Genomic DNA, 15,225 nt, shown 5'->3' on the forward strand with positions numbered 1-15,225 from the left:
CATTACTATGATATCAGGTAATACGTGAGACACTAGGAATATGTGGGACACTAAGTTCCTTCAGCTTAGCTTATAATAAAACCAGGTTAAATATGAATGAGCCTATTTTCAAAAAGCTGTATATGGAAAAATACTTACGATTCCATATCCTATCATGCCTGTTGGTGTAGTAGCAGGATAGGCCATCACAGGGGGTGCCTGATGTGGTGAAAAAAATAATAAACAAGCATAAATCAGATGTCACCTGGGTTCGAGGAATCAATAGCTGTGCTTCCACTAAAAAGAACTGCTAAGACAGCGATGATTAAATAGTACTTATCATTAATAACTGTCAATTAATTCCCAATGGAAAAAAGTATGTGGAAATTAGAGGTAAAGCAGAATTATTAGAAGGGAAAAATACCACTTAAACTTAGATAAAACTATGATCTAAGATTTCAGTGTGCTTTTACAGCTTTAAAATACTCAGAATTTTTAAAAATATTCAAAATTCTAAAATTTAAAATCTATCATAAAAAATATTTACCCAGAAAAAGTAATATTACCAAATGTCTTCCTAGGTACTTTGTTTCTTTAGCACTCAAAGAAAAAAATGAAAGCTCTCACATCAATTAATAAACTGATCTTCCAAAAAATTAGTTTCTAAAGATCTCACTCACTCTTAAAATTCCAAAAATTTCAAACTAGTGAGTATCACTATTTCTATGAAATCACAATTCTCATATAACAAGTTTATCTGTTAGCTTTCCTTCTAATTTATTCCATCAACTTTAAACTATCTTCTATAAAGCACCAATTTAAAGGAGGAAAAATAAAATTTTAAGTTAATGCTTTATGTTAAAAAGCAGTTCAAGCATTCTTGGCTTAAATTAAAAGGAACCATCTATCACTAAGATGTGTTTACGTTTCCCCTCCTCCTCCACTTTAACTCATGCTCTATAAATTACAATTGGAGCACAGAATCATTTTAGATATTATTTGCTGTCTTAACAACATTCCTTCTGTGTTAAAATAAAAACTGAAACTGAATACAGGTGAAAGACCAATAACACTGCTGAAACATAAAAAGTAACTGAAATTACATAGTAATTTGAACATATGCATAAAGAAGTTAAATGAAGCACAACTTTTAAAAAATAACACTAAAGTGAGTAGTTAAAAGCTTAGTATTTGACTTATTGGTCTCTCCCTACTTAAAAAAACCAAGATCTGCAAGAGCAGCAGACAAACTGCCAAGTACAGCTGAAGCCTGTAAGATTTCATGCAATTGTTATTTTAAACATGACCACAATCGACATTTCCCTTCATTCAGAAGTCATCAAGTGCAGAGTGGCAGCACAGATACACACACAGACACCCAGCCGTCTGGCAGCAAATGGCGGAATATTAAGCAAGAAAAAAATTGGTATTTTCCATGCTACCCTCAGTATCAATTCTGCAACGCACCCATGAAATCAGGAGATGCTAAGAAGAATTTTGGCACATTGAAAATCTGAATGTGAAAACAAGTAATAGCTGGAAGATTATGAGATTCTGCTATAGCAGTGGTTAATAGCATGCCAGTTTATTGCAAAAAGGCTAGTTTTGGTCACTTACGTATTGTGGAAAATGCATGCCATTCTGTTTTTCCCAGGGAGAACAATTACATAATGCAATAACACCGGATTAGAACAAGTACTTACACAACAGAAAATACAGAAAGCATTTTAGTTCACGTGTACATTCACTAAATACCTAAATCCCTTGTAATTCCAGTATCTACCGAAAGAACATCTACACTAAAACACTATCAAGGTTGACAAGGAAAATTTAGTCTTTGACCTCAACCCTTTTTATGATTATAGTTTACTGATTACGAGTGTCATTTAAGCATAAACTCTATCAGTATTGTTAACAGTGCAAAATTCAGTGCATCCCACACACAGGGTTGCAACAGATGTCTACTTTGAAAAAAAAGCAAGCAGTAAAGTTATGAAAAGAATTTGTAATATAAAATTCATAAATATATTTTAATAAAATCCAAAATAATTTGCTTCAAACTAAGAGCAATAACAACACATTTCAAAACCTTGACAGTGTTTAAGGATTAATAAAAAGGTTAGAAATGTAAAGGAATGTCAAAAGCAGCAGTTTATCTAAATAGTAAATCACAAACCCTATAAAATATAATACATAAAAGTATTTTAATAAAATCCATGAGATGACAGACATTGCCATAAACAACACAGCACCCTATAAAATGCTATTACATCATCAACATAAAAATTCTACATGGTTTAGATGCCTATTATGTTCTTCTAGTAGTCAATCTTAAGTGCTATGAACCAGTATTTCATATGAATACTAATTAATTACAAAAGAAAATATTCAATGTATTCTCATATTAGCATATGCACTGACATTATTCCTCATACATTATCAATGTATAATTAACACCTGAGACTATAAAATCCACTAACCACCTGCCATTCTAGTCTGTGTGGTGTGTCACAGTGGGAAGAACACTTAAATTCACAGATAGGAGGGTGGATTTCACTTTCAATTTGCTATATTTCAGCTGCTCTCCTCTTGAAAAAAATCACATAATTTCATTCTTAAAATTGGAATGATACATGCTCAAACTACCTCAAGAATACACCATCTATAGGTTCAATATATTGTGTACATACAAACCTAAAAATTATTTAAAACAAGATTTTATTATTAGCAATGGTAGTAACTACCACTGAAAAATCAGTCTTTAAAAGGTGGCCAAATTTCAATATTATCTTCCATTTATGAAGTCTGAAGCTAATAAAATTCTTTAGACAGTCCTCACAAAATTTCATCAGCACACTAATTTCAGCTCAGTTCTATACATGATTAATCCGAAGAGAACAAGGCAATGCTCTGGAAAAGATTTAATAATAAGAAAATGGCTTCAACAAGGACAATGGAGGTCCCTAACAACAATGAAGCTCAAGGTGTAGCATGTGTAATCAAAATGCTACTACCAGCGCACTTTTAAACAATTCTGAAACATGTCTTCTTTTAACAGAAGAAATAGGTTCTCTCTGAACCAGGGAGCACTGTTGCATTGGCAAAACAGCACTGGCCAAGGATAAGGGATTATAGCCACAAGGCTACTGTGGGCTAACCATGCTTTACATTAATTAAAATCATTACTAGAATCTCTTCAGTAGTAGATGCTAACTACTGAATTAGCATATATAATTTACATGAAAATATTAATAAGTATAGTTTCTTATCAATGGTGAGATCAAAGCAAACAAATTTTTAAAAGATTTTATATTCTAAACAAATAATAACATTGAGACCAATGGTATAAGTAGTGATTAAGTTATACTATCTGAGTTTTAATAACACCCAATCACTTAAGAACTCTACGGCTATGAGCGTATTACTTAATTATTCTGTGCCTCCATTTCCTCATGTGTAAAATGAGGATACTAATAGTTACTACCACACAGTGTTAATCTGAGGATTATATAAAACAATACCATATATTATTTATTAGAATGATGCCTGGCACAAAGTAAGGACTAAATAAATGTTAGCTACTGAAATGTACCTGACAACCAGTTAACCAGCTTCCTTTAAGAGAAATACAAATTACTTATATTTTCCAAATTCAATAATAATTTTCCTATTTATGCCTATTACTTTAAAAACATTTTCTAAATTATTACTGTGTTAGTATATCATGAGCTTTTCTAACTCACCATTGTTGCAGCATTCCAAGCAGTTGTTGGTGCAACTTTTGGTTGCCAGTTAGATCCTCCAGTTAACTTCTTTTCACCTGGCTGACTCCAATTTACATCACTTCAAATAAACAAAAGTGAACTATTAATCATCTCCAGTTATAAACGTTTCTTTACTACAGACTTAGATGAAACAAAAAATTTAAGATGCAGACTTGACATCTCTCTATATATACTTTCAAGATGAAAACCAAATTGATCTCTAAATGAGACATGGGAAAAAAATACAAATAAAGCACTCACTTCTTAGTGGTTCCATTTCCAATGCCAAGATCTAGGATGGGCAAAAAAGAAAGCATTTTAAAACTAGACTCATTTTTATAAAACAACTTACTTTAAAGAAGAAAAAAATTCAAAGAATACTTACTGCCCACAAGGTTGGCTAAGGATGAATCCAAGTCATCAGATACTAACTTGTTAGACGGGAGTTTGGCAACAGGAAGACTCTGGTTCTGAGAGGCCACTGTTGGTTTGAGAAGTCCACCTAGTTCATCAAAGCCTTAAAGTTACAAACAGACGAAATAGGATTTGTAAGGTACTTTATGGTGCTACAGCTTTCTAAAAAGGGCCTCTGACTTTTCTCCTTGTTTGTTCACTGGAAAAAGTCCTCCAAAAAAGGAGCACTAGTAAAAGATCTTAAAAGGAAAAAGGAGATATCGTCCACTTCATAGTGAACTGGTTGAGAAACCTGTATTTACTTTGACATAAATCACTTATGTCTTATCTCATGAAAAAATACATTAAAGTTACAGGGGATGGAAAGAAAAACATTTGTGTAAATTTCTTATTACTAAGTCACAAAAGAGAGGGGAATGTAATATAATTCTTGCTCTCACCAGGCAAAATTTTCTGAAGACTCACTATAACTGAAGCAATATAGACTTAAAAAAAAAAAACACAGAACAAAAAATATTTCTGTACCTTTTTAAAGAAGTTCCTTTTATTTTAAGAAATAATATTTTATAGACCTCTTTAAACTCTTCAAAGTAGAGACTGTACAGTATGGAATAGTACATTATAAGCAAATGAAAATGAGCTACTAGTTATCTCCTTCTGACTATAAAGAGCTAATCTAAATTAAACCAAAGAAACTGCTTAACTACTCTCCAATTTCATAAAACCATCAGTAAACCAGGACACTACCTGAAAATGAAAATAAAATAAAATCCCTTAAATTTCTTTACCAGGGGGTAGACGGTAAAGGTAAAAGCAAATCCAACCAGTCCTCTAACAAATTCATTACCATGATCTAGGAATACTAAGTAAAGTGTTTATAGAGTTCAGAGTTTGAAAAGGAAAATGGTAGTTTACAAAAACATGAACGGTTGGACTCTATATTTCCTTTATCATTTTCCCCAGCAAGACAAACTTTAAAGGAAAAAAAGGTCAAATGCATCAAAAAGTATAATTATAAACCTACTCAGACAAAATGAAATTTGAGTACATATATATTCTTTATAAGCTTGCTTCTTTCTTTTTGAATGGTAACTTATTAAATGTTATGAAATTAGGAAAACTTCAACATAGTCTACTTTAAACAGCAAATTTAATTACTAACCAAAATCAAGGGCCATGATAAGAAAAGAATTACTGAGTGTCAAAGTTTATGGGAATTCAATCTTTACAAACTTCAAACTAATAAAATATTTAAATGGAAACAGTTAAATGGAAACCTGGATTAGCAGATTTATAAAATCCTTATTAACATAAACAAAAAAATATGCCATAATAAGAAATAATCCTTAGAACAATAAGATACCCCTGCATTCACAGCTCTGATATGTAATACATACTATTCGTTGATATAAACAAGTCAAAGTACCACGGGTCATATTTTCCTAGTTTTTGAAAACAGCCAGCTTCATACTTGAAAATACAGTAAGATTATTATTCACTTCAGTAAAGGTAAAACTGTAACACCTAAAAAGGATCAATATTCTATACACAGTCACCAGCAATTTGGCATTCTAATTACCGAGCAAAATATCTTTCTCTTATTTAATTCTGGGAGAAACGAAATCTTCCTAGAGTCAAAACTGTCACTAAAAAAAGGCAAAACAAAGGGGTGTGGCTCAGTGGATGAGCACCTGCTTCGAATGCATGAAGTCCTGGGTTCGATCCCTGGTAACTCCTAAAAACAAAGCAAAAACAAAACTGCCACTAATGAAAGGGTAATGGCTAATAGTTCCTTCAAGTTTTCTTCTAATGGTTGGTGAGGGGGACGGACAATTTCTTTATCTATTACAGTTTAATTTACTTAAACATGTTCAAAGTAGCATTATCCTTCCCTATACAGAATCAAAATTAGAACATTTTTACTGTTACGTAAAAAATAAAATTCTTACCCCCAGAATCTACAATAACATTTGTAGATTTATTTCCAAACACAGACTCAAAGTCAACATTAAGGCCAGTTGAAGGATGTGGCTGGGCAACTGGAGAAGGAGAGAATCCTGAGAAAAATCAAAGTGGAAAAAGCTCACTTCGTTAATAATTCCATATTTATTGCACTTTATGTCACTAGAGTAGGAAAGTAAATTCCAAAACAAAAAACAAAACCAATCCTTCAAGCTAAATGTTTTCTATAACACCGCATTTTTATCATGATTACATTTTCCATAACATATCCATCTCCTTGACAGAGAAAACTTTGTTTTATTACAGAAATAAAATCTTTGTTTTTATTTTGCCTTAATTTTGTAAGCTGATAATCTTTAAAAACAAAACATCTAAAATTCTACAATTTTGCATGAAGCATAATGTAAGGGTTCATTTAACAATGAAATAAGTATTCTAGAATGTTTTAAAAAATATGAACCTAATTAATATCCCCAAGATAAAACTCTCTCTACCCACCTACCCCTCATTTTCCCCTTTCTAAAGGCTATATATTTAAAGTTCATATGAGAAGTAACAGGACTCTGAAAGTTACAACCCATTAAATCTTTAGATCTACTTCCTGTCTAGGTGCTTTTAGAAGATCAAAAAAAGACAGACACATCACTTTCAACTGCCAACCATCCACTAACTTCAACTTATCATTTCCAACATTGGGGCTGATGAGTACACAGTAGAACCTGCTAATGTGTCTAACTCTAGCCTGAAACCCCGGAACATAAACAGGAAACATTATTCTTTCCTGTCCACATTACACTAATATTAGTGGCAATAAGCAAATAGAATCTAGTTCATGTCTTTGAGACCAGCTTCTGCTGAGATAACAAGTGCAAGATTTTCAATTGCATGAGGTTGTATTTTTGGGAGGTGAGGTTCTGAATCTCTAGGAGCTGAAAAGAAGAAGTAAAATCATCTAAAAATATTAGAGCAGTCAGTCGTATGACTTGACAGGCTTTTAATCTCTGAATATATATCCAAGCAGGAAACAGCCCAGCAAGGATCACAAAAAAGGAATTTTTTCACCTTGAAGAAAATTTTAGGAAATGGCTCCTTAAGGTCCCTTCTACCTCTAAATTCTATAAAGGCAGAATATATAAAAATTTTTTAAAAACCCAAAAAATATTAGGTTAACAATTATACCATTAGAGAGAATTTAACTTTTGTTTTTTTTTTTACATTTTTTAAATTAGGAAGTTCTAGGCTTACAGAAAAATGCATGAAACAGAGTTCACACAAAACCCTATGAAGACAAACTTCTTGACTCTTAAACAGAGCTTTTCTCACTTTCCTCGCCAACTCTCTGCTAGGAGACCTTCAGTCTCAGAATCTCACCTCAATTTTTAACGCAAGCATCAGAAACTAAGGTACAATGGTGCAGCTATACTAGATTTAAAGAAAACTGTAAAAAATAGGACAAGATTTGGTGAGAAATCCAAGAAAGTTCTCAAAGAGGAGTCAGAAAATGATTTGTTATTAACAGTGATTCATACACGCTAATGGTTGCGACAAGAGTGAGCCAGGAGTAGCCAGCAAAAATATTACTTTATCTAGTTGGGGCCTAAGCAGCTATCCCTGGTACCTTCTAAAAAAATTTCTTTTTAATTAAAAGAATGTAAGTTTTTAATCTTGTAAAAATTGGAAAAAAATCAGTGTAAATGTGTGTAAGTACAATAATTCTTCATATTTTTCCTAAATTATTTTTTTAAGTAGCAATTCTCATCATATAATGAATATTCTGTAGGAGGGCACAATGTTTTTGAGAATATAAAAGTTGACTTTGTTCCACAATTACTCAACTCTCTTAAAGACACTGGTAATATAATGAAAACACAAACACTATTTTTTTTAATAGTACAACCAAAACACAAAATAATTTAGAACATAAATCTGATCACTCATCAAAACGTTCCTAGAATTCTAGGCTTACCAATTTAAAAATATTTTAAAGTGTATAGGCTGTTTAAAATTTTCACCCATGGCTTTACCAACTCTTTGCACAATTCCTTACAAAAAAAACTAATGTACATACTCAAGAAACACAAAAATCTATCATAATTATTTACCTACACAGTGTAAGAAATACACATACTGTTCTTTCAGTCATTCTGGTAACAATATTGGCTATTTAATATCATTAACCTTTAGAACACAAACAGAACAAAACTTTATAACTAGGGCAGTCTATCAAATTACTATTTTCTTCTTCTATTTTATCTGTTTTCTAGCACTTGATCAATACCATAGTGATAAGACCATCCTTTACAATAATACTAACAAACAACTTCGTCACTTTCTTTAAAGAAAGAGGCTATCTCCTAAGGTTCTTAGGAGACACCAATCTGTGAAATTACAATATTCTTACTTAGCACATAAAAAGATCAGAAAGGATATACACTAAACCATAGCTAGTATCTCAAGTTGAAAGACGCTTCTACATAGAGAGAAGGAAAAGTAAAAAGGGAATTTTAAAATAAATCACAATAACTGATTATCTACCAGGAAAGCAAGCAGTATTACTTTGAGAGTAACAATCTTTAACAAATTCCTGTAACCCATATACATCCAAGATAAGAGTTTGCATCATCATTTCAATGCACTTTCAATGGCTTTGTGTCCTCTGAGTACTTCTGGGAGACTGTCAGGGTTGCTAACTTCTAATTTTTTAAAGGTTAAGACAAAACTAGTATTTCAAAACTTAAAAATTTATTTCACCTTACATAAAATAGTAGGTAGAAAATGTTATTTACTATAGCTATAATAATAAATCTATTCGTCAATACTATTTAATGTTTTATGAACTTCCTTAGCTTTATATAGCAAAAACTGGGCAAAAAATGAAAATCAATGCTAAAATAATTGCTGTTAAGATTGCATCTGATGATCAAATAATACTTTAGGTAAGAAGAACATCTGAAATATGATCTATACATATAAGATAGTAATAGTTTTTATATGCTAGATGTTATACACGGTCACATATGTAACCCTTGTGACAACCCTGAAAGATATTATTCCAATTTGTCCCTATAGGCTTGGAAAGGCTAGATACTTATTTTATGTCACATAGCTAAGGAAGCAGAATTCAAACTCAAGCCCACTAAACTCCAAAAGCCCATATTCTTTCCACTAAATGCCCTTATAAATCCCATCCTTAAATACATTGAACAGTATCCAATCCTTACAGCCAAAGTAAAAAAACTCAACTCTTTAGATGTGCCAAGCCTAGTTTTTAATAATTTAACCAAGTTAATCAACTGCTATGAAATATATATTTGGATCTTTCTGGGGTCTTATTACTGCTGCACTGGCTTAGAATATATCTGGGGAGACAATGATGAGTATCAAATTGGTCATGTCTTCCTGGAAACTGCTTCCCATTTCTATGGCCTTTGTGTAAGTAAGGTTGGGAAAGCCCACTTTTTCCTAATAAAATGTCCCTATAAGATGCCACAAATGGTTGTCAAAATTCTCTACTCTACTATTAATATGATCTATACAAATAGCATTAGATTCTGTAAATTTATAACATTAAAGTGTTATAAACTCTCCGGAAAATTTACAAGAGAGAAGAAGGTGGGGGTGGGTATCTATTTATAAAAGAACCATGTGTTTAATCAAGGCAAACAAAATTAGGCAAAAAATGGGTCTACTCTTCAAAAGCAAGCAAGCATATATTTTTTCCTACCAAATTAGAAATAGTTTATATTATGGAAAACAAATAAAAGTCCTCCTGTATTAAATATATTAATGAATTTTGGAGATACCATTACCTACCTCCAAATAAACCAGCTACAAGAGAGGGTTCATGGCCATTGAGAGTAGGATTAGGAGAAACTTGAGGGCCACAAAAAGAATCTGACAAGACATACCAAGGAAAAAAAGGAAAGAAATAGAAGAAGGAGGAACAGTTACAGGAAGAGCAGGATGGAGTAACTGAAAAAAGAAACAAAATAGGAAAACAGGCATCTGGCATTCTTCAAATTTCAACTTACTAAAAAAAGGACTCCAAATTCTATGACTATTATATTTTAAAACCAATACATTGGCAATGAAATAAAGAAAAATTACATCTCTTTAGAAAAAGAAATATGTGGTAGTTGGCTTTTAAGCTAATACTAACCTATCTTCCAGTATCTTCTTTTACAGATAAAGAAGCAGGCCTAGACAAGTTCACAGACATGGCAGAGCTGGGGACACAACCCACTGTTCTTGCAACTTCAATGAGGGCAGGTCATCACACAAATGTCTTCCTTTGGGAGAGTCAGAGGGTGTCTATACGGCTAGTACCTAAACATGTCTGGATTGCTCTTATTCCTAGAGGGCAGGGGTTGGCAATACTATAGCCTGTGGCCTGTTTTCATATGGTCCATATGGTCCAGTAAATTAAAATAGGATTTTTTAAAGGATTGTTTAAAAAACAAAAGCAAAAAAAAAAGGAACATATATTCTATCTAGCCAGTTATAGGAAGTTTGCCAATCACTATATTCTAGGGCAGTATTGTCCAAAAGAACTTTTCAATGATGAAAATGTTCTATATATCTATGCTGTCCAAAATGGTAGCCCCTAGTCACAAGTGGTCAATGAACACTTGAAATGTTGCAAGTACAAGTAAAAAAGTGAATTTTTAATTTTAGCTAACATATTTAAAGTTTGAGTAGCTACATGTGGTTAGTGGCTAATTAGATAATGCAGCTGGCTGTGGGACAGCACACTCTGGGTGGTCCTTTTGTGCTCTTAAAACTCTTTGGGTAAGTAATTGCTAGACTTTTCATTACACAATCCTACTTTGGAGGAACTTTTAACTTGGATTGAAAGGTCTCTTCTAGGCCAGAGCTCAGCAAACTACAGCCACATGTTTTTGAAAATCAGGTTTTACTGGAACACAGTCAAGTTCATATGTTTATATATTGTGTATGACTGCTTTAACACTACGGCAGAGCTGAGTAGTTCTGAGAGAGATTATGTGACTACAAGACAAAAATATTTGCTGACCCTGTTCTAGGATAATGTCCAATGGCTGACATTAGTGGTTTTTATTTTCCCCTTCTGTATACATTTTCATAAAAGGATCAGTATTTAACAATAGTTTTGTCTCCTATTAAAGAGACAACTTAACAGATTTCTCAAATAAAGTATACTTTGTATTTTCACTTGTACTATTTTGCCCTGAAAATGTAGGGATCAAATGAAAGCCTGCAGTTCTCTGAGAGAAAGAGCAGGGCACTAGGAAAACTGCAAGTCTGCCCCATCTGGTTTTGCTCCCACTAACTGGGTATCCTTATGGGATCTAACTTTTCTGCACCTCAGCTGATCTGTCCATAAAATGGCTTTAACATTCTCTTACCAGCGTCAGAGATGAGAGTTGGACCAAACTTTCTCTGGAGGTCTATACAAACTCTAAATCACCATGATCTTAAGCTTCCAATGGACCTTCCACCTTCAAATATTTGGCCATCAATTTTAGTAATTCGTTTTGGTTCCCATTCTTTTCCTTGCTCCTACCCACAGGCCTAAACTTAAGAAAAGTTAGGAAAAGATACCTCTAGGATATTCTTCTTGTTACAGACTTTCCTTGAAAAAACTGAAATAATAATAAACTCTCTCACAATGACTTCCATCCATTTTTACTCCTGTTTGCACGTGAAGTAGTATAACCTCTAGTACTTAGAATTTCTGCTCTCCATTCTGCCACTCCTCAGTAGATACAGTCAGGTATCTCAAACAAGCTCATAATATGGTTTATTTTTAGATCTGCTGTAACTCAAAATTTCAGGATGATAAAAACTTAAGTCTTCTCAGACATTAGTATTCAACTAACTGCTTCTTTAGACTTCAGACTATTTCTTGGAAAATCAAAGGTTCATGGTCAGTCTGAAGACCATGCACTGCTCAGACCTAATAGACTGAAAGATCATAGAACACTAAAGCAAAAGCTGATCTGTTTCATAATCCCAAAGTCAGTCAACTGACTTAATAGGGATGAGTGTCCATACATAAGAAGCACATACTGGTTCCTAGTAAATAAAAAGAAAACAAAACCTGTAAAAAAATAACTCCAAGGAAAACTCCAGTAAACCACTAATTATTTACCAAATAAGGTAAAGGTAACTGACAAAATGACAAATTATATGAAGTGTAACAAAATTTTTTTAATGTCTTACACTGACACAAAGGAATTACTACAATTAATTATACTTTGGATATATAAGATGGTTTATGCTATTACAAGAATAGAGATAAAAAAAACTAGAGTATCTGCCTTGGAACTTACTTCCTCAAATCGCCACTATTAACTGACATGCTTTCTAGCTACCTGTCTCCCACTCTCCCCCCCATAGATATCTAACAAAATACTCAGAAAACAGACATCTGATCTATTTAGAGTTCAAATATGACTTTCTGCATGCTGCCTGATCAAAAGATTAAATTTCCATTATCTTAAGCTACTTTCAATTGGATAAAAGCAGATTCACCATCTTTTAAGGGGGATTTAGCTTCTTTTTAGTAGGAGTCAAGAAACATTTATTTCAGATTTAGGATATACTTTAAAACTTAACTCTTCCCTTCATACTCTGGAGTGAAATTTTGCCTTTTTATGCTCCAGTTAAACACTATTCAGGTCAAGGTGCTTCTCTGCTTTGTTAGAACACATATATCCTACTTTTCATTTTCTCTTCAGTCTAACAATGAAGTGAGACCCTTAAGAATGGGACAGAGGATATGCATGGATTTTAGACAGCCTAAAATTACACTATGTGACAATTTTTAATAACAGATGAGTGATAACCACCCTCTCTCCCAAGCAGAAGGAAAAACACACATAAACATGTAGGTTTAAAAGATGATACTCCTCAACCAACTCTCTTCTGAACTAATAAACAGGATGCTGCACATGATGCTAGATAGTGTATTATACTATAATATGACAGAGCAGAACAAAACACTGATTTAAAAAAAAAGTTCAACCTCAGAGGAAGTTTTCTTCCCTAAAAACTTGCATTAAATAAAGTTAGGGACACTAGTATCAACTTTAAAAACTCATCACATTACTGATGTTAGCTTATTTTAAATTTTGATATCAAAATCCAACGTAATTATTGCAGTTCTTTTAAAATGATTAATGAATACGTAAAGAATACTTAGGCAGTATAAACATTAATTGGAAAAAAAGGTTAAATGGTACTTTACCAACAAACATTTCATGAGTAGGTGTCCTAGTGGTAAAAGTGGATACATCTGAAGAAATGGGAAGGTGAACATCACCACTACTTTTTGTGAGGAAAGGATTTAAGCTTGGAATGGCATCATCAACAGCATCTACAGTAGCAGAGAAAGGATCTGTGCAGTCCAAGTGCATTACAGCAAAATGAAGAAAGGAAGTAAATAAATTAGTATTGTAATTAATCAAAAGACGCAAAGTGAAAAGTAGAAGCTATATTATGTTTATTAACCTTAAATGCAAAAATACCAAATTATCAAGATGGAAGAAGTGCATTTAACATATTTTTAAATGAATCCTCAGAAAAAAATATTTGTATCTAACAATAGTAGCACTCTAAGTATAGATATGCTCTTCAACATCAGGAAGCCAACAGTCAGAAATTTTAAAAAGGGAATAATTAAAATGCTTCTATGAAGGAGCCACCTATCCTATACCTATCTTCTCTGCTCAAGGCAGGAGTGTATTGGTTTTGGCGGGAGAATCATGTTTATTCAAATTGATACGCATGTGGTGTAGGTAAAGTTCCAGAAAACAAAGGGATAATAAACCAGGGACAAGAGGCTGTTTCTAGCCTGTGCAGGGAATTCTTGCATAGGCTCAGAAAGAGGAAATAAAAAGTAAAGATGAAAATAAGCTCTAATGATGGGGAAAGGGATTTTAGAAAATAAAGAACAGAGACAAAAGACTGGCTATTAAGTAGACTGAGAAGAGCTTTACAGTCTAGCTAAGAATTTTAGATTCTTTAAATGCTTTCCTGAAGGAATAACAAAGGTGCTATTCCCTACTAGAATGGTGGCAAATGTATGCTATTATTAAATCCTATATTTAAAGTTATTCTAGAACCAGACATTTACCGTACCTATGCCAAATTCAAGATAATGGTCACTCTAAGGATTGAAAAGCCTTCTTAAGATTAAAGGAGTTAAGTAAATGGGGAGAGAGAAAAAAGAGCAGTAAAAATAGTGTCATGATTATCTCCCCTACAACACAATTAGAAGTGAGAAGACACTCCTATACTAATTCTCAGTCCTCAAGAGTTATGTTACCTTCACAGAATTAGGCTGTGTGATTAACAAGAAGGAAGCCATGGTCTAAGGACCGGTTCGTTTCCTACGATACAGCCACAAGTTCCTTAAAACCAGTAAATGCAAGGCAAGTGTTCCATAAACACAAATACAACTACTTGAAAATGGGAGAAAAACAAACAAACCAAGATCCCTGGTTCAAACAAAACAATTCTTTTTAATAAAACTTTATCAGATGAGAAAGTTTCTCAGAATTTAAGCATTCCATGAAAGATCAATTCACCCCCCCAAAATAAAGTCCAACAAATATATCTAAATACACTGATATACTAGTCAAACTCAAATGATAATGATTTCAACATCGTTCCCTCTCCCCACTATCCAAAAAATGGAACAACAGAGAAAGACAATCAGGAAAATTAATTCTGAAATAAAAAGTAAAATATGGTCAGATATAAGGAGTTGATTTCTTGTACTAAAATAAAAATGTAGTAAGCTTGCAAAAGAAAGTGGTGCACTAAGTTTAGAGTTGACCACATAGGTTGAAAATATTCTCAAATACTGAATACTGGCACAGAGTTTTTAAAGTACATTATTCATTGTGGGGCAAGTAAAGAAGAAAAAATACCTCTCTAGCATTCCATACAAAAGAATTCATGAGAGAAGTAACTCAATAAAAAGGACATGCATTTCTATAACAGATCCATTGGTTTATGAGAAGAGACATGTTCAGGAAAGGTTAATAGCTATATGTTAGTCTACAGATATTGTTTTATCCAAGCACCTAATTTCAGTCATTTTCTACTATATGAAACATCC

At 32.9% G+C, this 15,225-nt stretch overlaps 1 protein-coding gene across 28 annotated transcripts in view; it reads right to left on the reverse strand.

Moving 5' to 3' along the window:
- PICALM (phosphatidylinositol binding clathrin assembly protein) overlaps positions 1–15,225 on the reverse strand; it is a 134,172-nt gene that overhangs the window by 15,583 nt on the left and 103,364 nt on the right. For 4 of the 28 annotated variants that reach the window (XM_071218302.1, XM_058306135.2, XM_071218301.1 and 1 more), the window contains exons 13-19: positions 13,348–13,497; positions 6,107–6,214; positions 4,129–4,260; positions 4,005–4,035; positions 3,723–3,822; positions 1,597–1,620; positions 139–198 (exon numbers count right to left, since the gene is read on the reverse strand). In XM_071218302.1, coding sequence (XP_071074403.1) covers positions 139–198; positions 1,597–1,620; positions 3,723–3,822; positions 4,005–4,035; positions 4,129–4,260; positions 6,107–6,214; positions 13,348–13,497 — 605 coding nt within the window. The remainder of the gene's footprint in view (positions 1–138; positions 199–1,596; positions 1,621–3,722; positions 3,823–4,004; positions 4,036–4,128; positions 4,261–6,106; positions 6,215–13,347; positions 13,498–15,225) is intronic. The other 24 variants (XM_071218303.1, XM_058306136.2, XM_058306129.2 and 21 more) reach the window with 11 other exon arrangements.

This window comes from Dasypus novemcinctus, chromosome 10 (genome assembly GCF_030445035.2).
Source record: "Dasypus novemcinctus isolate mDasNov1 chromosome 10, mDasNov1.1.hap2, whole genome shotgun sequence".
Classification (NCBI taxonomy): domain Eukaryota; kingdom Metazoa; phylum Chordata; class Mammalia; order Cingulata; family Dasypodidae; genus Dasypus; species Dasypus novemcinctus.